At 42.7% G+C, this 25,844-nt stretch overlaps 1 protein-coding gene across 7 annotated transcripts in view; it reads right to left on the reverse strand.

The window, feature by feature from the left end:
- Nucleotides 1–25,844, reverse strand: part of bsnb (bassoon (presynaptic cytomatrix protein) b) — a 299,861-nt gene that overhangs the window by 139,023 nt on the left and 134,994 nt on the right. For all 7 annotated transcript variants that reach the window (XM_078414467.1, XM_078414461.1, XM_078414463.1 and 4 more), the window contains exons 4-5: nt 14,284–14,808; nt 1,036–8,778 (exon numbers count right to left, since the gene is read on the reverse strand). In XM_078414467.1, the coding sequence (XP_078270593.1) occupies nt 1,036–8,778; nt 14,284–14,808 (8,268 nt within the window). The remainder of the gene's footprint in view (nt 1–1,035; nt 8,779–14,283; nt 14,809–25,844) is intronic.

Raw genomic sequence — 25,844 nt, forward strand, 5'->3', positions numbered from 1 at the left:
CACAATTATTAACAATTATCATTTATACACTGGAATTTAGAAGGATGAGGGGGGATCTTATTGAAACATATAAGATAATTAGGGGATTGGACACATTAGAGGCAGGAAACATGTTCCCAATGTTGGGGGAGTCCAGAACAAGGGGCCACAGTTTAAGAATAAGGGGTAGGCCATTTAGAACGGAGATGAGGAAGAACCTTTTCAGTCAGAGAGTGGTGAAGGTGTGGAATTCTCTGCTTCAGAAGGCAGTGGAGGCCAGTTCGTTGGATGCTTTCAAGAGAGAGCTGGATAGAGCTCTTAAGGATAGCGGAGTGAGGGGGTATGGTGAGAAGGCAGGAACGGGGTACTGATTGAGAGTGATCAGCCATGATCGCATTGAATGGCGGTGCTGGCTCGAAGGGCTGAATGGCCTACTCCTGCACCTATTGTCTATTGTCTATTGTCTAATTCAGAAGTAACCAAAGTAAAGTAAATTAATTTCAATATGCTGAGGTACTTTAAGATACAACATGGGCCTTTGATAGTTCAACAATTGCTGGACGAAGCAACTCACTTCCAACATTAGGATAGTCTTCCTATGTTCGATCATTGCTTTTAGCCATGGGTTCCTGCCACTAAATTCTGGCTATTCATCCTTATTAACCCTTCATTTTTCCATAACTTTGATCTCTCCTGTCTATTTACCCTTATGTTTCCTTACCTTGGATGTATCCTGACTAAATTTTCTAACCTGGAAGTTTGGATAAGGCAGGTCACAATTTCTACTGATATCAAATAGCACACTATAAACTCCAGGGTTTACTCAAAAGGGGAACTCCAAAGAGCACCTTCCAGCCCTGCAATAATTTCCACACAGGCTACAAAAAACAAAATTACTTGGGAATTCCTGTTATATTCAACATTTTCATCATAAAGATTCCAACTTGGATACAAAACACAGGTTTTTCAATTCCTTAAATATGTTTAATAAATTGTAAATCTTTTTTTCCAAAGCATAGACTCTCTTACACCGCCTATGCTCTTGCTCTTTCATACCTGACTGCCATATAGATCTTGTTGATGAGGAACAAAAAATCTCAGTTTTCCAGAATCTTCTGAAGTCGGGCTGACAGGCTTTGGGTCCGACATGGAACGCTGCATCACCTTGATTGGCCGAGGCAGACCTTGTTGTCGTTTAGGTGACTCTGTGGTTAAATGTTTCTGTGGAGTGACGTGGGCTTTATTTACCTTCTCACAAGAAGTAAAGGATGCATCTAAAAGCCGATGTGGAGACAGTGGTGACACGGGAGAATACAGCACTTGTGGAGACTTAGGAGGCTGGCGAATCACTTGAGGCAAAGGTTCAGGTGGAAGGTGACATTGATATCCTATTTCCAAAGGATCTGGTTTCTTTTTCTCAAACTTTGGGACAATCATAATTCCCTGCTGCCTGACATTGGCTTGATCCAGTGGGCCGGGTGTTACAATCTGTATGTTAGTAGAGTAGGGATTAACAGTGTTAGAACTTGCAAAGTGAGGACCAACGATGCCCTGTGGCTGTGCGTCAGGCTCAGTCTGACAACCAAGACTCTCTCCTTTGCGGGTCTTCTCAGGAGCAGATATATACCTCACAATTTGCACACGTGGATCAGGCGTGATGTGGATGGCAGGTGAAACTGGTGCAAGCTCATTTGGATCTGTTTGTACAGAGCAATCACTGACCGTTTGTATGGCAATACTGGACGTCCCCTTTTGCATTTCTCGTTTGCTTTCTGTGCTTGAATCCGAGTGCTTTGAGAATCTGGAGCGGCGCCTGCGAGTAGGTTGCTCCACTTCTCCATTGTCTTCGTCATCCGTTTGCACACTGCAATCCACACTCCGCTTAGTTCTTCTCCGACGAGACATGTAGTAGCTTTCTTCTGCTTCTTCGTCATCAGTTTGTACACTGCAGTCTGCTATTTTCTTAACAACAAACTGGTCGCGCAATGATGAATCATTTCCCTCATAAGCATTCAATCTAGGCATTGAATTTCGTTTCCTGATGCCTCTATTTTCCAAGTGCTCTTCAGGTCGAAGGGAAAGTTCAGAAGTAGACCGGTGTGGTGGCTCCATCATCACTCTATGATGTGGGGATAGATATGTTTCTCGGCCAGTTGTGGGAACGGAGGCACCTTCTACATAGCCTTGGTTTACAGGCCAGTACTGTCCACTTTGTGGGATTGCTTTTTGCATCTCAATAGCCATCTCTGTCATACCGTGTGGGTGGATTCTACCAGATGAATCACAGACTGAGGGGAAACTTACGGTATTTCGGACCTTCTGCTCTTCCATCTGCTGGTGGAGTTGCTGCTGCAGCTGTTGAATCTGTTCCAGCTGCAGCCTCTGCTGTGTCAGCTGCTCCCTCTGTAAAACAAGCTGGGCCTGCCTCTCCTCCTGCTGCTGGTGTAGAACCTGCTGCTTGATGGTCTGCAGCTCCTGAAGTTCACGCTGCACAATGATCTGCTCGTTCTCCCGGTGCCGCTGCAACTCCAACCGCTGGCGCTCCAGCTCTTCCTGCAGACGTTGGTGCCTCAGCTTTTCCAGCTCCACACGTTCCCGCTCAATGAACAGAATGTGATCTTGCTGTTGCTTTCGCTGTTGATCCTCCTCTTTTTCCTCCTGCTTCCTCCGACTGGCACCAACCCTTGCAGCATCACTCTGCTGAGCCTCTTGCTGCTTCTGTTGATGCAGTTGTTGCTGCAACAATTGCTGCAACTGCTTTTGTAGCTGCTGCTCTTTCTGGTGTTCATGCTGTTCTTGTTCTTGATTTTGCTTCTTCTCTGTGTGTTGATGCTGCTGCTGCACTTGCTGTTGGTGCTGCTGTTGCACTGGCTGTTGTTGAGGCTGCTGCACTTGGTGTTGCTGTAGCTGCTGCACTGGTTGGTGTAGTTGCTGCACTGGCTGTTGTTGATGCTGCTGCATTTGCTGCTGCTGCTGCTGTTGCACTGGGTCTTGCTGTTGCTGCACTGGATGTTGGTGCTGCTGTTGAACTGGGTGTTGCTGCTGCTGCTGCACTGGATGTTGATGCTGCTGCACTGGCTGTTGCACTGACTGTTGATGCGGCTGCACTGGCTGTTGGTGCTGCTGCACTGGCTGTTGTTGATGCTGCTGCACTGGCTGTTGATGCTGCTGCATTTGCTGTTGCACTGGTTGTTGATGCGGCTGCACTGGCTGTTGGTGCTGCTGCACTGGCTGTTGTTGATGCTGCTGCACTGGCTGTTGCTGCTGCACTGGCTGTTGCTGATGCTGCTGCACTGGCTGTTGCTGATGTTGCTGCACTGGCTGTTGCTGATGCTGCTGCACTGGCTGTTGCTGATGCTGCTGCACTGGCTGTTGCTGATGCTGCTGCACTGGCTGTTGCTGATGCTGCTGCACTGGTTGTTGCTGATGCTGCTGCACTGGCTGTTGCTGATGCTGCTGCTCTGGCTGTTGCTGCTGCTGCTGCATTTGCTGTTGCACTGGCTGTTGGTGCTGCTGCGCTGGCTGTTGGTGGTGCTGAACCTGCTGCTGCTGATGCAGTTGCTGCTGCTGAAGCTGCAATTGTTGCTGGAATTGTTGCTGCAGTTGCTGATGCTGCTGCAGCTGTTGCTGGAGTTGTTGCTGCTGCTGCAAGATTCCTAAGTCTGATTGCTGTTTAGACTGATTAGCCTCAGCGTTAAATTTCTGGGCCATAGAAGCCAAAGCACTTTGTTGTTGAGCAATATCACTTTGTTCAGGCCTTTGCATGGTTTGACTTGGTACATTTTGAGTGGCATTCATACCTGCAGTTTTAACATTAGCTGTGGGATCTGTACTAGGCTTTCCCAGATAGATTGGTGTTTCGCCTGCTGAGGTTGTAGAAATGCCTGTAAATTTGTTTGGAGGCAGATACCGATACATTGGGGAAGTTGTGGCAGGCATCCTTGGTGCAACAAGGGGAAGTCTGGTTAACCTGGCTAAAGGCACCGCTACGACACTACCAGGCAAATAGGGTCTGTAAATACCTCTCAACATAGGGCGCATGATAGATGATGGCTGCGTTGTAATAGGGAGAGTGGAAGCAATTGGGGTGTTGATTGTAGAGTAAATCGTGCCGTCTGGTGCTCTCACAGATGCAGTTGGAGGATACATCTGCCTTATAGATCTCATGCGTACAGCATGTGGCACACTGCCAAAGCCACGAGCTGCAATGCGCCGCCGAGAATCAGAGAATGTTGGATTATACATCAGATTTTGTTTTACTGGAGACATTCCTTGTTGGTTTACCATCATACTGCTTCTTGAAAGCCCATCACATTGTGCATTCGGATCAGGTGTCCCGTACTGCATAGAATCTGAACTGTTTGCGTACCGGTTTCCATAATGGTCCATGGAATTCAGAGCTGCACACATCCTGCTGATTTCCCGAGCAGTGGTCGCACTGTAATGGGCCAAATTAGCCTCCTGAAAATTTGACAGATCATCGCGAATCGAATATCCATAATCTGAGTTAATATTAGACATTGAACTATATCTTCTGATCGGTGGGGGTTGGCTGAGGATATCAGACTGCTGTCTAAGATCAGTGAAAGAGCCATACTGCATTCCAAGAGCCCAGTCCCTTGCCTGATTGAAAGATAAACCGTAATGATGTTTCATTGTACTCAGATCTACAGCCGTATCACCTCCAGTTGGGTGATAAAGAGGTTCGTTTTTTAATAAATTGTAATTAATGCTGGACTCCAGCAGATTGGAGTCCGACATAGATGAATGCAGTCGCCCAGAGAATACCATAGGAAATGTTTTGTGCTCTTCATACAAGTTAAGACCATCCTTGTAAGCAGCCATGGGTTCTTTATAGTGGTAACTATCAACAGGTTCCTGAATTCTGTTGTCATAGTACTGATGAGCAGTTTTCCTGTGACTTTGTTGTGGTTCATATGTTGCTTGCTCTGGGACTTGGGAGCCTTGGTTAAATGAACCTGTGCAGCTATCAGCAAAAGGAAATTTATACACAACGTCACAACAAACAGCCCCTTCTGGTTTTGGTCCTGCCAAATCTATTACATTGGACGGGTGATCATCTTTTATCAACTTTGTGACAGTGCCAGCTGCAGTGTTGTCCAGTTGCACCAGTGTATCATGTATTTTCACTGCATGCACGTTGGCTAGGGGAGCAGATGGCTTTAATTCCAGAGATGCTTCTTTGTTTACCTGTGAGGCAATAAAAGCACTGTCTTGAGGTAATGTCTTAGGAATGGCACTAATATTTATGGCATTATTGATGTTGTTCTGATTCACTAAAATGTCAACTTTACGCACCGGAGTCATTTGATTAGCCAAGTTGAATCTAGCAAAATGTGGTTGGATTTGACTGTCTAGATCTGACCTTGCCATAACAGTTGCCATATCAATGTTGCTTCCACTCTCTATACCAGTAGGGGGTTGAACTATTGATTCTAACTGTTTTGTTTGCATGAGACAAATTGCTTTTGCTGTACCATGACCTAGGTCCATACGATTCTGGAAAGGATCACCATATATCTTCGGTACTTTTGTCTGGGAAATTACCATTGATGACGTTATTGTTATCCCCATGCTTGTTGTAGCAGTTGTGCTTATATGTGGATGTTCCTGCAAATTAAGATTCATGATTAGTGGCTGCACAGTAGTGGATTGACGACAAGTAGGTTGGTCTGATTCAAGCGAGTATTTCCTACTTTCTGTAGCCAAGGATGTCAAATCCATGCCATGATCTGTTATTATAACAGGAGGTGATTTAATAGCTGTTCGAAGATCTACAACTGAGCTAGATGTCCTTGAAACTTCATTTAAGGAAGTATTTTCTAAACCTGGGCCAACCATATTAGAAGCGGTGATAACCGATGATATTTGCCCTCTCTGCAATGGCTGAATTATAGATACTCGATCACCTTGTGAAGTCTTGCTGTACATGGACTGCATTTGCATCTGCATCTGCTGATGTGATGAAGCAATCATCGGCTGCGTCCAGCCCTGTAGGGTTTGCTGCCGACTCAGCCTCGTAGGTGAGGTGCTGGGTGAAGTAGCTGAATTAACAGTTAATGGCTGGGATGAGGACGAAACGTTTGATGCCAAAGTAATGACCATGAATGTGGAATCAGGAGAGGATATTTGCCTGGTGAGGCGGGGTGACCTCACTGAAGTCTGAGTTCCTTGTGCCATCACTGTGGATGGTGTTGAAGCCATGCCCATGCTGGAAGATGACAAAGCTCTGCTATTTGAAGTCTGCGTTGAAAATTCTGCAGTTGATTTACTACCTGTCATAGGACTTGTCAACATGTTTGTTCGAGAGATAGATCTCTGTACAGAAGAAGGGGAAATAGGTCCTTCTGAACTGGAACTTTTGAAAAAGTTCTCAGTTGTCTGTGTGGATGTCCCATCAGTGCTTGACAACCCATATGATTCACTGAATTTCTTAGCCCCAGAAGTATTATTACTTTGAGTATTGTAATGTGCTGACATTCCAGGATCTGATGGTCTTATTTGACTGTATCCTGCAGATCGATCTATAGACCCTGCACTACTGGAGGACAGACCCACAACTGCAGTGGCCACTGTCACAGCTGATCTTTTATTGTACGTTGTGTAAGAAGCCGTAGCTATTTGTGAATTGTTAACATTTGATCCCATGGGTTTTGCAGTATGGCTTTGTTCCTGCATGTCTCTGGTGAAGTACCGAGTTACCCGAACATCAGGGATGCCTCTATTACTGTTGGATGTTATAAAAGAAATTGGGGCAGATGACTGCGTGGGACTTGTTCCTGGTGTAAGGAGTGCATCTGTTTGCTTTGCTAGTTCAAGATAAGCACTTTGTGCATCAAGAAGTTTTCTTTCCTGGTAAGACCGCTCAAGATTTTGCAGTTGGGCATTTTGTTGCTGAAGGCGAAGGTCAAGTGATGGTGAATGGGACAATATGGGAGTTTGTGCTCCAGTCTTTGATGTGTTCTCATGTACTTCTGCTTTCTGAGGCTCTGTTTGTAAGGTTGACTGGGGTAATGGCACCTCACTGTTTGAGTAATTGGACTTATCTGATGATTGGTATTTGTAATTATTCTCAATGTAATCATCTGACTGATAAGTGCTGCTATAAGACGTGTCTGGTGTTGGTTGCTGTGACTTTAGCATTTCAGCCTTTTTCATCATTTCCTCATATGCTTCCTCTGCGCTTTTCAATTGTTTTTGATTTGCTGCAGAATTTGATGATTTTTCCGTTGGAGAATACAAGGACATAAATGAAGGAAGGTTGTATTCACTACCTGACTTGTACAACCTACAGGTTGTTATTTCAAAACCTTCAGCTTCAGAATCCATGGTTGGTGAATACTCAGAGCAGCTTGAACGATGAAGTTCTTCCATTTCTGCAGCTTGACGCAACTCCTCTGTGGGAGAAGCATCCTCAATGGGAGAAAGGTTACTTGGTGGTGTTTTGGATCTTTCACGCCTTCTTTGTGCCCTCAATTCTTCTTTATCGCGCTTTGCCTTCCTTGCTGTGCTTCTGATACGGTGCTGTTCTACTTCACGCATTTTCTCCTGTTCTCGAAGAAGCTCTTCTTCTTCCCGTAGTTCTTCTTCCTCAGAAGAGTCCTCAATGGTTGGCAACAGAGGCCCATGTGAACGATGTCTTGCCTTTCTCTGCTGTTTAACTTCCTCGAGTCTATGCCTTCGACTTGGACTACTATCACTATCTTCCTCAAGCGAAGAGACAGAGGTAGGGGACGTGCCCGATGATAATGTAGGTGTTGAGGCAGGCAATGTGGATGAATATTCACCCTTAGACTTTTCATCTGGTGACCCTGTTAAACTTTCCATCTCAAGTTCAGGTTCTCTGTCAGTATTAAGATCTGCTTCATTGCAAACTTCAATACTTCTACTTGTATAGATATTTGTGGTGTTCAGATCAATAGTCTTAAAACGCCGTAAACCAGCTGGTTCCCCCACTGAGTCTTCTGTGTGGTTTATAGATTCTGCATGGGTATCATCGTGTTCCTTCTGTTCTTGCCATGACTGGCTTTCTTCTTGCCCATAATTTTTCATTGTTGTTCCTTCACAACTGCTGCTTGCATTAAGTTTCTGATGTCTCTTTGAAATACTTTGTTTCTTGGATTCTGACTTAGGTTTTTGACTCTTTTTCATACTGACATGTTCTGTATGACAGCCCAAGTCCTCATCTTCCAAGTTGTCCTCTTCTGCACTCATTTCCAAGAGCTGCCTTCGCATAAACTCCTCATCTGTTAACTCTGCACCTGCCTTTGCGGGATGAGCTTGGGGAGGTGGTTTTGCACTTTCACTGCCTCTCTGAGTGTAGTCATGCTGCAGTTTCCTGCCAAACTCATCAAGCGATTCTAGACTTTCTCTTCGCTCCCTTTGGTTTTCCCATTCCAAAGTATCTTCATCCTCCTCTTGTATATCTTCAAGTTCTTCATCTGAACTATAACACTCTGGTGTAACTGGAAGTGACTGTAGCCTATCATGATGTATTTGTGTTTCACTTGAATCGGGAACAGTCCGTCCTCCTTTCGCACGATCTCGAACATTTTGCGATTCCAGCAATGGCCGCATGGTGCTCTCTAACTTGGTAAATTCTGAAGGGCTCGTTGGACTGTGTTGTGTGTGGCCAGATTCATTAAGTTTTTGCCCCTCATGGTGCAGCAAAGTTGTGATCTCACTTTGGGAGCTTGATATGCCATCAGATGAGTAGCCTGTATCACTTAAACTCTGTGGGCTGCGTGGCAGCTCCTGAGGATAGCTTTTGCTGAACTCCTGAAAACAACAAGAAATTTAATTTAGCAAACGGTCATACTATCAATAATCGCTCAAGTCGTTCAACTATACAACCAGATCAAAGTTTCACAGTACCAGACAATTTCTAATCCTATTGTTTGCTGAAGTACAAAGCAAATGGGCGCAGCAGTAGAGTTGCTGCCTTACAACGCCAGGGACCCAGGTTCAATGCTGGCTGCGGGTGCTTGTCTGTACGAAGTTTGTACGTTCTCCCCGTGACCCGCATGGGTTTTCTCTGACAACTTTGGTTTCCTCCCACACTCCAAAGACGTATAGGTTTGTAGGTTAATTGGCTTGTTTATAAATGTAAAATTCGTCCTTAGTGTGTAGTGTTAATGTGCGGGGATTGCTGGTTGGTGCGGACTTGGTGGGCCGAAGGGCCTGTGTCTGCGCTGTGTCTCTAAACAAAACTAAATTAAATAAGTGGCAAGGTGTTAGAATTAAAATTGCACACATACGAAGAAATAATTATTTGGTTGAGTTAGGAATTTTAAAAAAAATATATAAACCATATTAACAGAAAGCACACTATCTGTACAAAACGTATACAAAGCATAATTAAAAATTAGGTTAACTCAAAAAATAAATCTATGTTTTTGATTATGTTACTCATGAGGAATGCTGTTACAAGCTAAGTCACAATGCAAGTGCAAATTGTTTGGTGTTGTACTTATTTGTGATGAGGTTTATTGAGTAATCAATGGATTACAGCAGCACCCTGCTCAGTACTAACCTAAAGGACGCTTATTTGTTTTGGATTTGTGGTTCTCATGTCTGAATATAGGCAGGTACCTACAACCCCAGACTTTAAAAAAGGCACATATGGGCTATGCACCATTGTGCCAGAGGCTCTCAACCCCATTCTCCTGCCTTCTCCCCATAACCACTGACACCCTTACTAATCACGAATCTATCAATCTCCACTTTAAAAGTATCCATTGATTTGGCCTCCACGACCGTCTGTGACAAAGAATTCCGCAGATTCACCACCCTCTGACTAAAGAAAATTCTTCTCATCTGCTTTCTAAAGGTACATCCTTTTATTCTGAGGCTACGGCCTTTGGTCCTAGTAATATCCTTCACTCTATTTAATCCAATAAAAAATCATTTTCTGTTGATGCAACAATACTTGCAAATTCTTCCTGAACACTGTGAGAAACCAGTGTGTTTAGTATTCTTATGATACTCAAATGATTCACTGTGCCTACGTATCCAAATGATGACACATCCAAATGACAAATATCCAAGTGTCTAAATATCCAAAAGATTTTAAGTCGTATGGTTATCAACTGATAAAAAGTAGGACAACTCAAATGTTGGAGGGTGAATTTATCAATGATTTATATAAATATATATTATTTATATAGGACAAACGAAGTCATTGGCTTTCTGTCCACCCAAGGCCAAGCACATTATGTCCTTTGATCAGTGATTTGATTTTTATTTATTTATTGCCCAGATGACATGTTACATCAGTCCTTGCATGCTAACAAAATGCTTCCCAGTGGAACCCCTTCCGGCTATTTGGAAATAGCCTGTTCGAAGTTAAATGTAAGAGTCCACAGCAATATTAATATTTAAATGGAATTCCCAAGATTTTTTTTATTTGGAGGTTTCAATAGAACTGAATCAACATCAGCCATGTGTCAAAATTTAAATAATGAAAGACGAGAGAACTATTCAATTATGCAGAGCAAAGGAAAAACTTGTTACTGCTAGACCTCCATAGTGAATACCACTTGTTCCTTCACTAATCTCTTTAACATGATCCCTGTTGTTATAATCCAGTGCTAGATTTTTACAAAGCAAGCAAACTCAGATTTCAGGTGAATTAAGTTAGCATGTACTGCAATTATTTGTGAAGAGGAGTTCCATACTTCTTTGTGTGAATAATTATTTCTTAACATTTGTTCTTGTTTTGATAGTAAGATTGTTGTGGCAGACTCCCATCACCAGTAATTCAAGTTCTCTTTATATACAGTAACAGGCCTGGAAATTGTCTGCCACAGTTCTTCCATTCACTTAATCTATCAGTCTCTGATTGTGTTCCTGAAGACATAAGTAATCGTATTACCTATCAATAGAAAGTTTGGACAGATTGTTTTCTAATACGCTTTCTAAAAATTACTAAATAGACTGATTACTTTAATTCCATAAGAGACTCTTGTGGGAAACGATGAGTCACTTATTCCACTTTGAGATTATTTCTCTTATCCCTGTTTTCTGGCATCTCTGTACATCTCACCAAAACAATACTTTCCCTTCAATTAAATGTGCTTCTTAGTGAAGCCATCTATGTGCCACAGTCATTGGACCACGTCATAGATTTATATAAGCCGTGGCTCATTCTGCCCATGCCGACCTAGATGCCTACCTGAGCCGGACCCATTTGCCTGTACATGGCCCATATCCCTCTAAACCTTTCCCATCCGTGTACCTGCCCAAGTGTCCTTTCAAGTATTGTATTATACTCACCTCTATCATTTCCTTTGGCAGCTCATTCCAAGCATCCACCATCCATTGTGTGTAAATACTTGCCCCATAGGTCCCCTTTAAATCTTTTCCAACTGACCTTAAACCTATGCTCTCAAGTTCTTGATCCCCTTACTTTGGGAAAATGACTGTGACCATCCACCTTATTAATGTCCCTCAGCTCCTCTATGCTCCTCAGAATAAAAGGACGTACCTTTAGAAAGGAGATGAGATGGATTTTTTTTAGTCAGAGGGTGCTAAATCTGTGGAATTCTTTACCACAGACGGCTGTGGAGGCCAAGTCAGTGGATATTTTTAAGGCGGAGATTGACAGATTTGTGATTAGTAAGGGTGTCAGGGGCTACGGGGCGAAGGCAGGAGAATGGGGTTGAAAGGGAAAGACAGATCAGTCATGATTGAATGGCAGAGTAGACTTGATGGACCGAATGGCCTAATTCTGCTCCTAGAACTTATGAACTAATGATTTTATAATCCTCTAAGGCCATCATCAGTCTCCCTCGTTTCAGGGAAAACAGTTTCAGCCTATCCAGTCTCTCCCTCTAACTCAAGCCCTCCAGTCCTGCAACATCCTTGCAAATCTTTTCTGCACTCTCCCTAGCTTAATCACATCCTTCCTATGGCGACCAGAACTGCACACACTGCTACAAGTTCAGTCTCACCAATATCTTGTACAGTTGTAATAAGGCAAACCAAATCTCATACTCAATGTCCCAACAGATGAAGGCAAGCTCGCCATACACTTCCTCACCATACCAACTGCCTTGCCATTTTCAGGGAATTACGTATTTGTACCCCAAGATCTCCGATCTACCACCTTTCTTAATGTCCTGCCATTCATTGTGTATGTCCTGGTTGGCTAAATTTCCAAACATGTATCACTTCACTCAAATTGGACTTTACGTCATCTGCTATTCCTTTGCCCACTTTCCCAGTTAATCCCGATATAGTCCCTTACACCGTCAGTTTTAGTGTCATCCGTCATCTATTTTATCATTCAAATCATTACTAAATATGGTGAGCAACAAGAGGCCCATCACTGATCTCTACAGGCACACCTCTAACTACAGGTCTCCAATCTGATAAACAACACTCCCGTCACTCTCTGACTCCTACCACAATTTTAATTTTCCAATTTAAGATAACTAAACCATTAACAATCCCTCCCCCAATTCCTCCCCCACCTCCTCCCTCTCCCTGTTCCCTTCCATCTATATTCCTTCCTCTGGGTTTACAATTCAGACCTCTTCGAGCCTTTTCTCACACTTTTTGTCTCTTCATCTCTGTCCAACCATCAACCTATCAAAATCTCCCCTCACCTGCATCCAACTCTCACTCGCCAGGTTTTGTTCTGCCCCCGCCTCTCTTCCAGCTATCAACCCCGCCCCCCCAACTCCCACCCAATATCAGTCTGAAGAAGAGTCCTGACCCAATAAGTCACCTATCCTTGTTCTCCAGAGATGCTGCCTGACCTGCTGAGTTATTCCACGTATTGCGTATTTTATGTGACCCATTATGAACCTTGCATATTTAAACGTCAGGTTCATTTAACAAAAATGACTGCCAGGTCAGTGATGCACCTGGAACAGGGGAAACAGGATACAATCATGGTGTGTGCAGTGAAAATACTAGTTTGAATCATCATGCAGTCTGTACACTATTTACTGGTATTGCTCACCGTCAGAATTAAGGGTCAAAATACCAAAATAATTTAAATCAGCAACAGAATAATTTGTTTTTTGTCTGACTTACTGAGTACTTTCTACAATATAAAAAAAAGTTGCCTCATCTCTGATATATTTTGCTTTTATGCTTATCTGATTACTTACTTTCATGGTTGTAATCCAACTTGGCTGAGAAATTGGGCTAAGAAGATAAATAATCATAAGATCATAAGTGTGAGGAGCAGAATTAGGCCATTCGGCCCATCATGTCCACTCCACCATTCATTCATTGATGGCTGATCTATATCTCCCTCCTAACCCATTCTCCTGCCTTCTCCCCATAACCTCGAAGACCTGTAATGAGCCCTACAGCTCCTTACTGAGGCCAAAAATGACCACTATAATCTGAAAGCTTTTATTAGGATGTTGCCTGTATTGGAAGCCTTTAGTCAAGGGGAAAGATTGGATAGGCTGCGTTTGTTTTTCTTGCATCGAAGGAGGTTGAGGGGTGACCTGATAGAAGGATATAAAATTGTAAGAGGCATGGATAGGGTAGATAGTCAATCTCACTAGTCAATTTTCCCATGAGAAGAGTATTAAAAACAAAGGATTTGACTGAAAAGACTACATGAAAAAAGTAATTGATATCTGGAATTCTTGGCTAGTGGAGGTGGTGGAATCAGATAAAGTTACTCGGTTTAAGAGACATTTATACAGGCACTTGACAGGCACTAGGCAAGGCACTGTAGGATATGGACCTATTGAGGGCAAATGAGATTAGTATAAATGGGCAAAAAACAGGCATGGCTATTTGAGCTGAATGATTCATTTCTGTGCTGTACTACTCTAACTCCACATAAAGGTTAAAAATTAGATAAAGGTATCTTGAGTTTCCAATTGGTTTAAGTCTAGTCTGTTTTATTAATGAATACCACCTGTAATTTATTGAGACCCAACCACGACTAAACAGAATTGCAAACTTCCCATAACCATCACCAGACTATGCCGCAGCAGTAAGTTCTTTCATAGATCTAGATCTGAAAAGATTTTATTTCTCAGGGTGCCTTCCCACCCAAAAGGCCTATTGATCATTCTTTCAAGCAGGCAATAGTTTGATTTAAAGGAGTCATACGCTTAAATTCCGCAGGGCCACTGAGAAACCCCAGTTTTCTTGACCTTACAATAGTTACCTGCCTCACATAGAAGGTGCTTCCAGTTTAAATTCAAGATCTAACTAAAACTTACGTGATTGTTTCTTGATCCATGATTTTTTTAATTACAAAATAATATTTTACGTACTATTTGGCCTTTGTCAGAGCAAGCAGCTTACCTCTTGCATTTTTGCTTTTTGCAGATCAGCTATCTGGGTGATTTCCTTTGAAGGTTCCGCTTTCTTGTCTGTGCTGATCAGTTTTGATGGTGCAGACACGGTGGTGTTCTGCACTGCAGGTTTTGGCTTCGCTTTAGCTGACTGTGACCTGTTTGGGTCTGCAGTCTGGGAAAGCTTCTGGGGCTCAGTGTGTCCAGGATGCATTTGCGGTTTATCTACAACCAATGGACCTTGCTGTTTTGTTGGTGCGGACTGTCCTGTTAACTTCAGAGTCGATGGTTCCTTCTGTGGTGAGAATTGTTGACCTGCTGCTGAAGGGACTGTTTGTTGTAGCACAGATCCAACTTGCTGCTGTTGACTGCTCCCTTTCCTTTGTTGCATACTGGCACCCATTTGCCCTTGAGGGAGTGGTGATTTTGCTGGTTGTGGTTTTAATGCAGATGGTGGGGCAGGAAGAGACGCATCTCCTAGATTTCCAGACATTAGCCGCAGAGTCTGACAGTTCAGGCAGAGCCACTCTTTTTTCTGCATGAGGAAGGAAAATAAAAACGGCATTAGAGATTTAGAAGACAATCCATACCTATGCATGAGCTATACATTTTATAGTTTTGTGATTTGTGTTTTGTTCTGCACAAAATATTCACTGAAATTGTGTCACTGATTTAGGCCCATCACTTGCATCACAGCATAACATTTATTGATGTGATTGTGGTGCCTGTATTCCCAGCGATACCTTATCTGTGCTATTTGCTGTGATCATGCATGTAACCCATATATTTGTTCTGCCCTTTCTAAGCCAGCCAAGTGATAAAACATCCAATATCATTGACCTGCGGAGATTTATTTTCAAATTTCGAGCATACATAACATTTTGTCATAAAGTGACAAAGTTATGTAGCACAGAAACAAGCCTTTCAATCACTGGGTCTGTACTGACCATCAAGCATCCACTTATACTATTTTATTCTCCACACATTTCCATCAAGTTTCCCGAGATTCTACCACTCATCTACACATAGTGGGCCATTTATAGTTGATCGTGTAAGAACTGACCATTTTTGTTTGCCATCCCTTCTTTCCTTCCCATTTTTCTGTCGTGTAAGACGATACAACATTACATAGATTGAATTAGCATTAGCAAGACATAATTTCACTCCAGAAAAATTCCCTTTCTACCACCTATCACACTCTCTCTGTAACAGAGGTTAATTTGCTTAATATTTTCAGTCATGATAACGGTTTACATACCTAAAATGTTAGCTATTTCTCTTTTCATAAATGCTGTCTGACCAGCTGAGTTTTATTAGCATTTGCTGTTTATACATTTCCAGTACCTGCAGTTATTTTTATTTTCATTGTCAATTAACTTAACAATTGGCCTGTCTTTGGGGATGTGGGACAGAACCAGAGCACCCATGCAGTTGCAGATAGAACATTCAAGCTGCACACCGACAGTGCTAGAGGTCAGGATTGAACACGAGTCACAGGAGTTGTGAAGCAGCAGGTTTAGTAGCTGTTCCATCGTGCTGCCCTATTATGTCAGATGAGAACACCCATAAATTATTGGATTATTTCGCTTATAAATAGCCGCTTGAGAGAAGGATGTGCAAATGGTTGCACAATAGCACTTACTCTGGGACTCAGTAAACCCTCGTTATAATGGACCATTGGGGGGGGGGGGGGGGGGGGGGGAGGGGGGGGAATGGTGTCCGTTATTGCCAATTGTCTGCTATAACCAAGTAAGATATAATCATTGTATAAGTAATAAAAAGAAACAACTGCAGTTGCTGGTTAAACGACAAAAGGACACAAAGTGCTTGAGTGACTCAGCAGGTTAGGCAGCATATCTGGAAAACATGGATAGGTGTCTTTAGGGTTGAGACCCTTCTTCATACTCTCGGTCTGGAACTGGGAATGGAGTCCAGGTGTGTTGATGGCCCGTCTGTTGGCAGTTGGGGGAGAGGTGAGGATCGGTGAAGTCAATGGTCGTGGCCCGCGGGCGGCCAGAGTGCAGGTAACGCTCGTCGGTGGCGGCAGTTGGCAGGACCTGGAAGCAGCTGAGGAAGCTGTGTGGACCAGCAGTGATGTGATGTACAAGGTTTTTTACATAGAGAGTCAGGGAGGGGGAAGGAGCTGGGGACAGCATAAGTGCAGCTGGTCCTGAAAGTGACTGGACAAGATGCAAGTTGGGGGCAGCCGTCAGTATGTCAGTCCGCTTAAACCAAAATCCATCATAAAGAGGTGGGTTAAAACGAGGGTTTACTGTAGAAACTTTTGACTCATTTCTCTCATGTTTTTAATGCTCTCTAAATTTAGAACGCGACATTCATTGCCGTTTTGTCATTGAGATTTCGATAAATTGGAGCTGAACTATTTTACTTTGTCCATTTGAAATGAGAATCACAAATACCAATCATCTCCTTGCAAATGTAGGCTTTGCCTGGAGAGCATTTTGAGCCATGGGACTGGCAGGTGCAAATGTCACACGGAGCAGTCTGAGATGATAAATTAAGGCCATCACATGAGAAGCATATTAAGGAACAGTCATGTACTGATTTAAGGTTTTTTTTTGGTAATGTAATATTTTGGGATCTAAATAACCAGAATGACAACTTAGTCCTGGTATAGCTTTTGGATTGTTGTTTCTAAAACTAGTATATACTCCTGGAAGAACAACATCCTACATTGACAAACTTCGTCAATGCCTTCAGAGACTCGGGTTCGATCCTGACTACGGGTGCTGCACTGTAAGGAGTTTGTACGTTCTCCCCGTGAACTGCGTGGGTTTTCTCCGAGATCTTCGGTTTCCTCCCACACTCCAAAGACGTACAGGTATGTAGGTTAATTGGCTGGGTAAATGTAAAAATTGTCCCTAGTCGGTGTAGGATAGTGTTAATGTACGGGGATCACTGGGCGGCACGGACTTGGAGGGCCGAAAAGGCCTGTTTCCGGCTGTATATATATGATATGATATGATAACATTCACAATACATCAATCACAAAAAAGGAAAGGAAATTCCCACATTAAAAATTTCAGCACTTTGCAAAACTTTATGTACTTCAATCAGCTTTAAACAGTATATCTATTCAATTCTCATCGAATTAAATAATCTGTACAGGGCAAATGCAATTTCCAAGTACCTCTTCTGCCTGTACCAGAAGCTACTTATCAAATTAACATAGAACATAGTACAGCACAAGAACAGGTCCTTTGGCCCAGTGTCCATGCCGAACATGTTGGTTTGGATATATTCGGAAAGGAGGGATATGGATCACATGCAGGCAGATGAGAATTCTTTAACCTGGCATCAAGAATTCTCATTTGCCTGCATGTGACCCATATCCCTCCTTTCCGAACATATCCTTGTGCCTATCTAAGAGCCTCTTAAATGTCACTAACATATTTGCCTCCACCACCAACCTTTGCAGTCCTTCCAGGCAACCGCCATTCTCTATGTAAAAAACCTTGTACATCTCCTTTAAATGTCGCCCCTCCCACTTTAAAGCTGTGCCCTCCAGTCTTTGACATTTCCACCTGGGAAAAAAATTCTCACCGTCTCCCCTGTCAATGCCTCTCATCATTTTATATACTGTTGAGAGGCATGGATAGGGTATACAGTAAGAATGGGACCAGAATTACACACAATACTCCAAATGCGGTCTAACCAAAGTCCTATAAATGTGCAACATGACTTCCTGACTCCTATACTCAGTGTCCTGAACGATGAAAGTAAGCATACCATATGCCTTCTTTCAGCAATCTAACAACCAACTAACCTCAAAATACATTTCAGAGGTGCTCCTGATTAGAAATGCAGAGCACAAATAATTCTCAGCTCAGAAATGTTGGTACTTATTTCTTAAATACCAGGCTGAATTACTGGACCCAAATGATTACGGTCTGTAGATTAGCCATCTGGAGAAATCACAGTTGGGAATTGAATTGCATAATTGTGTATTGTGTTTCTTCTTCCCTCCTTTTGAATTAATCCTTCAGATCCTTTCAGGTAAAAGAATGGTAGGAAGTCAGCCTTCAAAGTAATAAATATGTTCTCTTCTGCTGGGATTGTTCAAAATTACTATAGTATGGTCCACTAGACATGTCCCGCAGACTTGCTATTTGCAAAATATGATGCAAAGAAAAAAGCATAATCTGATTGTATCTGCCGCTTTAACTTATTTGGTCTCACCCTCACAGATATTTTACTTTATCCAGTGCATCCCTGCCCCGCCTTCTCCAAACACTAACATACTTCTCTCTTTCCAAACTCTGACGATGGATCTTGGACCTGAAATGTTAACCGTTTCTATTTACAGTTATTTCCTGCATTTCCGATGTCAAATTTCCAGCATCAGTTTGTTTTTCAGTTTCAAGAGATCTGGTAAATTGTTTTGGGGTGATTACAACAATATCAGATTGGTCTGTAGGCCAGTTCTGTCCTGTTAAATATGATTCTGTCCCATTAAATATCATTCTTTATATGGTCAATTGAGTTGGGTGTAACCTTACCCACAAGAATTTGGTAACTTTGTCAATGTCATGGTTTGATACAACTGAATGACTTATTAGGGCATTTCAACATCATCCACAATTCTGCCAGTCCCAGGGTGCATACAGGTGGACCAGATAAGGATGGTAGATTTCCTTCCTTGAAGGATGTTAATGAATCACATTGGTTTTTATGACAATCTGGCATTTTAATGACCATAATTACAAAGAGAAGCGATTTAATTTTTTAAAATTCATGTACTAAATTTAAATTCCACAACTGCTTGGTGGGTTTTGAATTCAGGTTTTTGAATTATCAGTCCAAGTCTCTGCGTTACTTAACCATAGAACTATTGCTGTATCTGTGTGTCCATCTGTCTCCCTTTGACTTGGAGGGTACACAGTAAACTGAGGATGCTGATATTATCTAACCTTGTAATTTGAAGTCTAAAGAATCTAGTCATCATTGTAGCTCGCATTTCAAATGACTCCTTTAGTTACATAAAAACCCATTGTCCGATGCAAACAGCTGCACATTGTATGCCTGCCAAATCCTGTATTGACAATGCATCATTTTGTTGTCATTGTTACAAAGAAGACAGGAATCACGAATATCTTAAGTTGTGAATTGCATTAAGTTTTAGAAACCTCTGCCAAATCCATCTGCAATTACACAATAATTGACAGCGGAGGAATTCAGTACATTATAGCCTACTAACTACAGATTTCAATGTGCCTGTCTTTTTTTTCATTCACTGTCAAAGGTCGCAAAAACTATTTTGTGCACATTTAATCAAGCATGTTATGACTCATTTCAAATGAGAACTGCAGCCAATGACAGCATTGGCATCAGTGCTCGACAGTGGACATTTGGCACACAAAGGTATGTCCTGCAGCATTTTATCCTCATATTTCAAATTTGCAAAACCAGACACAAAGTTCTAAAGTAACTCAGCAGGTCAGACAGCATCTCTGGAGAACATGGATAAGTGAGGTTTTGGGTTGGGACCCCTCTTCAGGCTCTGAAGTCAGGAGTCTGAAGAAGGATTCCGGCCCAATACACCAGCCATGTTCTCCAGAGATGCTGCCTCGCCAGCTGAGTTACTCCAGCACTTTGTGTCTTTTTTATGAACCAGCATTCGCAGTTTTTATGTCTACATTCAAATGTGAGGCATCTTTTGATGAACACTTTTGAAAATAGACAACCAGAAAATGGTTGTTTTAGAATGGACATCTGTAGGCAATGTTAGCAATATTATACATCTCATGATAATGGTAAACTGGCTTTGAGGCTGGTAAATGGGAAGTCATCCAGCTCAGCAATGGAGTTAAGAGACATGGCTCAAATTCCAGGTTACTCATTTTCTTTCTCTCAGTGCTTACAACAACAATGGATACTTCAGAGTTAGGTAGCAACTGTGTTAAAAATTAGATTGTAGACAAAATAATTATCAGGATTTTCTTATCATCATCATTACCTTTGTAAAAATAATCTACCATAAAGATCTCAAGGGTGTGTATTAATAATAATAATAATAATGCATTACATTTATATAGCGCTTTTCAAACACTCAAAGACGCTTTACAGGGATTACTAGAACATAGAGAAGAAAATAAATAGATAAATAAGTAAACGAACAGAAAAAGGAGACAGAAGGTGAGGTGACGGTCAGTGGTTGAAGGCAGTGCTGAACAGGTGAGACTTCAGTGATGTTTTGAATGTGGTGAGTGAGGAGGAGTCTCTGACGGTTTGGGGTAGTGAGTTCCAGAGGGTGGGAGCAGCGATGGAGAAAGCCCTGTCCCCCCAGGATCTGAGTTTGGTCCGGATGGGGGGGACAGGAGGTTGGCAGCAGCAGAGCGGAGCGTGCAGGTGGGAGTGTGCCTGTGGAGGAGGTCAGTCAGGTAGGATGGGGCCAGGTTATGGAGGGCTTTGTAGGTCATGAGGAGGATTTTGTACTGGATTCTCTGGGGGATGGGGAGCCAGTGGAGCTTGTAAAGGACGGGGGTGATATGGTCACGGATCGGGGAGTGGGTGAGTAGACGGGCAGCGGAGTTTTGAATGTATTGAAGTTTACTGATGATTTTTGAGGGTGAGCCATAGAGGAGGCTGTTGCAGTAGTCCAGACGGGAGGTGATGAAGGCGTGGATGAGGGTTTCTGCAGCTGTGGAGGAAAGGGATGGACGGAGACGGGCGATGTTTTTGAGGTGGAAGAAGGCTGTCTTCGTGATGTGTTTGATGTGTTTGTCGAAGGAGAGGGTTTGATCAAAGATGATTCCAAGATTCCGGATGTGAGGGGAGGTGGATACTGGGAGACCATCAATATTGAGGATGAAGTTTTGGGTGGATTTGGTGAGCGTTTTTGGACCAATGATGATGATTTCAGATTTGTTGCAGTTGAGTTTGAGGAAATTTGATTGAAGCCAAGATTTTATTTCAGTGATGCAGTTTGTCAGTGTAGAGTGTGTGGTGGTGGAGATTGACTTGGTGGAGATGAGGAGCTGGATATCATCGGCGAAGCAGTGGAAGTTGAGACCATGACGGCGGATTAATTGACCAAGGGGGAACAGGTAGAGGATGAAGAGGAGGGGGCCAAGGACTGAGCCTTGGGGGACACCTTGGGGGAGGGGAGCGGTGGGGGATTTACAGTTGTTAATGGAGATGAACTGGTGCCTGTCGGAGAGGTAAGATTTGATCCAGGATTACCTTTCTGATGTTGCTTGCTGTCAGGTATCAGATGCAAGAAATCGTTAGCATCTCACAATTATCATGTTATCAAGCAATCACATTGAAAAATTCAGACAGCAAGTAAAATTAATTGCTTCAGTAAGAATTTCTGTTTGCATGCAAGCATGATCTAAACTCTTAGTGTCTGTGTCACAGGCCAGGCTGGTCTCTCTGTCATCAACCATTTATACCTTTCCAAAGTAGCTCAAAGAACAGCACCTCATCTTGTGGCAAGGCATGTTAAAGTCTTGCAAATTCAACCAAGTTCAACATTTTCAGATAATGATTTGGCTTTTTTATTTGAAATTACTCCAGACCTAATGACCGGTCTCTTTATCTGTTCCATTACTGTGAACTTAATTGGCACCATCATCTATTTTTCTCCTTTACCTGCCATGGTTATTATCTGAATTATTTTCTGCTTTCACCACTTTTGTCTGATTGCAAATATTGTTTTTCTCCATCATGCTTCCTGACCAGCTGAGTATTTCAGGCAATTTTCCTTTCGTTGTATTTAATGTGTTAATATTTTATGTGCAAAATGAAAATGGAGCATATGTAAGATTAAGATAGGAATTGAAATAAATATAGATAACATCACAACAGTGAAAATATACAATTTCAAAATCTAATTTATTCTGAAATATTTAATGAGGAAATTGCAATCTGTTGAAACATTGTTTTTAGGGGTTAGAGTCTCTGGAACACTTACTAGGGCAAATAAAAATGGATGTGCATGTCAAGACAAAACACATTTCTTTCCAGTGCAAGCAAAATTGGTCACAAACACTTGAAGCTTTGCTCAGATTATGGATTTCTAATGTTTTGCCAGTGACAGTGCATATTGAATAGAGTAGAAAGGCACTGCAGACTGAAACATCTGCACAACTGCATACACACACAGCTATGTGCATAGAAAAAGTGATACAATGATGGTGCTGATAATTTATATCAGATCAAAAATAATCAGGGTCAGAGAACACATGTGGAAGTATTTTATGACCCACTAAGAATAGCTTTGCTGTTGGACTGACAATTACTTTGTATTTAGAGGAGCTTCCAACCAAGGTAATACAATAATGGAAAGGGATCATGATCTCCAATTGGACTGCACAAATCAAAATGACAAAGGCAATTCTTAAAAGACTGGTGTGTTTGAATGCAAAATCATGCAGGGATTTGGCTTTTGTAGATCTTACCATGTATAATTTGACATGGTTAATTAGTAAGGTATCCCCTAAAAAAGAGTGATCGTTATATGATTCAACTTTGCATTAGAGCTGTGGCATAGACAATAGGTGCAGGAGGAGGCCATTCGGCCCTTCGAGCCAGCACCGCCGTTCAATGTGATCATGGCTGATCATCCTCAATCAGTACCCCGTTCTTGCCTTCTCCCCATACCCCCTGACTCCACTATCCTTAAGAGCTCTATCTAGCTCTCTTGAATGCATTCAGAGAATTGGCCGCCACTGCCTTCTGAGGCAGAGAATTCCACAGATTCACAACTCTCTGACTGAAAAAGCTTTTCCTCATCTCAGTTCTAAATGGCCTACCCCTTATTGTTAAACTGTGGCCCCTTGTTCTGGACTCCCCCAACATTGGGAACATGTTTCCTGCCTCTAACGTGTCCAACCCCTTAATAATCTTATACGTTTCGATAAGATCCCCTCTCATCCTTCTAAATTCCAGTGTATACAAGCCTAGTCGCTCCAGTCTTTCAACATATGACAGTCCCGCCATTCCGGGAATTAACCTAGTAAACCTACGCTGCACGCCCTCAATAACAAGAATATCCTTCCTCAAATTTGGAGATCAAAACTGCACACAGTACTCCAGGTGCGGTCTCACTAGGGCCCTGTACAACTGCCGAAGGACCTCTTTGCTCCTATACTCAAGTCCTCTTGTTATGAAGGCCAACATTCCATTGGCTTTCTTCACTGCCTACTGTACCTGCATGCTTCCTTTCAGTGACTGATGCACTAGGACACCCAGATCTCGTTGTACGTTCCCTTTTCCTAACTTGACACCATTCAGATAATACTCTGCCTTCCTATTCTTATCACCAGTGGATAACCTCACACTTGGGCGGCACGGTAGCGCAGCGGTAGAGTTGCTGCTTTACAGCGAATGCAGCGCCGGAGACTCAGGTTCGATCCTGACTACGGGTGCTGCACTGTAAGGAGTTTGTACGTTCTCCCCGTGACCTGCGTGGGTTTTCTCCGAGATCTTCGGTTTCCTCCCACACTCCAAAGACATACAGGTATGTAGGTTAATTGGCTGGGTAAATGTAAAAATTGTCCCTAGTGGGTGTAGGATAGTGTTAATGTGCGGGGATCACTGGGCGGCACGGACTTGGTGGGCCGAAAAGGCCTGTTTCCGGCTGTGTATATAAATGATATATATGATTATGCACATTAAACTGCATCTGCCATGCATCTGCCCACTCACACAACCAGTCCAAGTCATCCTGCAATCTCATAGCATCTTCCTCACAGTTCACACTGCCACCCAGCTTTGTATCATCTGCAAATTTCCTAATGGTACATTTAATCCCTTCATCCAAGTCATTAATGTATATTGTAAATAGCTGCGGTCCCAGCACCGAGCCTTGTGGTACCCCACTAGTTACTGCCTGCCATTCTGAAAGGGACCCATTTATCCCCACTCTTTGCTTTCTGTCTGCCAACCAATTTTCTATCCATGTCAGTCCCCTACCTCAAATACCATGTGCTCTAATTTTGCCCACTAATCTCCTATGTGGAACCTTGTCGAAGGCTTTCTGAAAGTCAAGGTACACCACATCCACCGGCTCTCCCCTGTCAATTTTCCTAGTTACATCCTCAAAGAATTCCAGAAGATTAGTCAAGCATGATTTCCCCTTCGTAAATCCATGCTGACTCGGAACGATCCTGTTACTACTATCCAAATGCTCCGCAATTTTGTCTTTTATAATTGACTCCAGCATCTTCCCCACCACTGATGTAAGACTAACTGGTCTATAATTTCCTGTTTTCTCTCTCCCTCCTTTCTTAAAAAGTGGGACAACATTATCTACCCTCCAATCTGCAGGAACTGATCCTAAATCCATAGAACATAGGAAAATGATCACCAATGCGTCCACAATTTCTAGCGCCACCTCCTTAAGTACTCTGGGATGCAGACCATCAGGCCCTGGGGGTTTATCAGCCTTCAGTCCCATCAGTCTACCCAATACCATTTCCTGCCTAATGTGGATTTCCTTCAGTTCCTCCATCACCCTAGGATCTCTTGCCACTAGAACATCTGGGAGAATGCTTGTATCTTCCTTAGTGAAGACAGATCCAAAGTACCGGTTCAACTCGTCTGCCATTTCCTTGTTCCCCATAATAAATTCCCCCGCTTCTGTCTTCAAGGGACCCATATTTGCCTTGACTATTTTTTTCCTCTTTACATACCTAAAAAAGCTTTTACTATCCTCCTTTATATTATTGGATAGTTTACCCTTGTACCTCATCTTTTCTCCCCGTATTGCCTTCTTAGTCATCTTCTGTTGCTCTTTAAAAGAGTCCCAAATCCTCTGGCTTCCCACTCTTCTTTGCTTTGTTGTACTTCTCTCTTTTATTTTTATGTTGTCCTTGACTTCCCTTGTCAGCCACGGGTGCCTCTTACTCCCCTTAGAATCTTTCCTCCTCTTTGGGATAAATTGATCTTGCAACTTCTGCATTATTCCCAGGGATACCTGCCATTGCTGTTCCACCGTCTTCCCTGCTAGGGCCTCCTTCCAGTCAATTCTGGCCAGCTCCTGCCTCATGCCTCTGTAATCCCCTTTGCTATACTGTAATACTGACATTTCCGATTTTCCCTTCTCCCTCTCAATTTGTAGAGTAAAACTTATCATATTGTGATCACTGCCTCCTAAAGGCTCTTTTACCTCGAGTCCCCTTATCAGATCAGGTTCATTACACAACACTAAATCTATGTTTTAAATGCAGGGTGCTGCATCTACATCCCACAACTCTTTGAGGACGTCTCACAAGAAACGTGCTTTTTAAACTTTAGCAATCATGTTTGCAAATAAAAATGTCATGGTTTATGAGAGTTCATTCTTCATTGTTAAATATAGTATTCATGGCTTTACAGACTAAACTGCATTATAATTATTACGATACTATCTTGATCGCTGTCTCTCTGCCTTCCCCCAAAGTGTCTACAACCTCTATCTCACATGCTTATTCAAAGGTAGCTAAACTTGTATTTGGTCAGGGGAATTCAAAAAGTCAAATGAAAAGCACTCGTGCCCTGTGTAGTGCCCGAGGCAGGCCACGTGTTGTACAATACTTTCAGGTGTGCACCTCCTCCTATAATACA

Source organism: Rhinoraja longicauda, chromosome 17 (assembly GCF_053455715.1).
Source record: "Rhinoraja longicauda isolate Sanriku21f chromosome 17, sRhiLon1.1, whole genome shotgun sequence".
Lineage (NCBI taxonomy): Eukaryota > Metazoa > Chordata > Chondrichthyes > Rajiformes > Arhynchobatidae > Rhinoraja > Rhinoraja longicauda.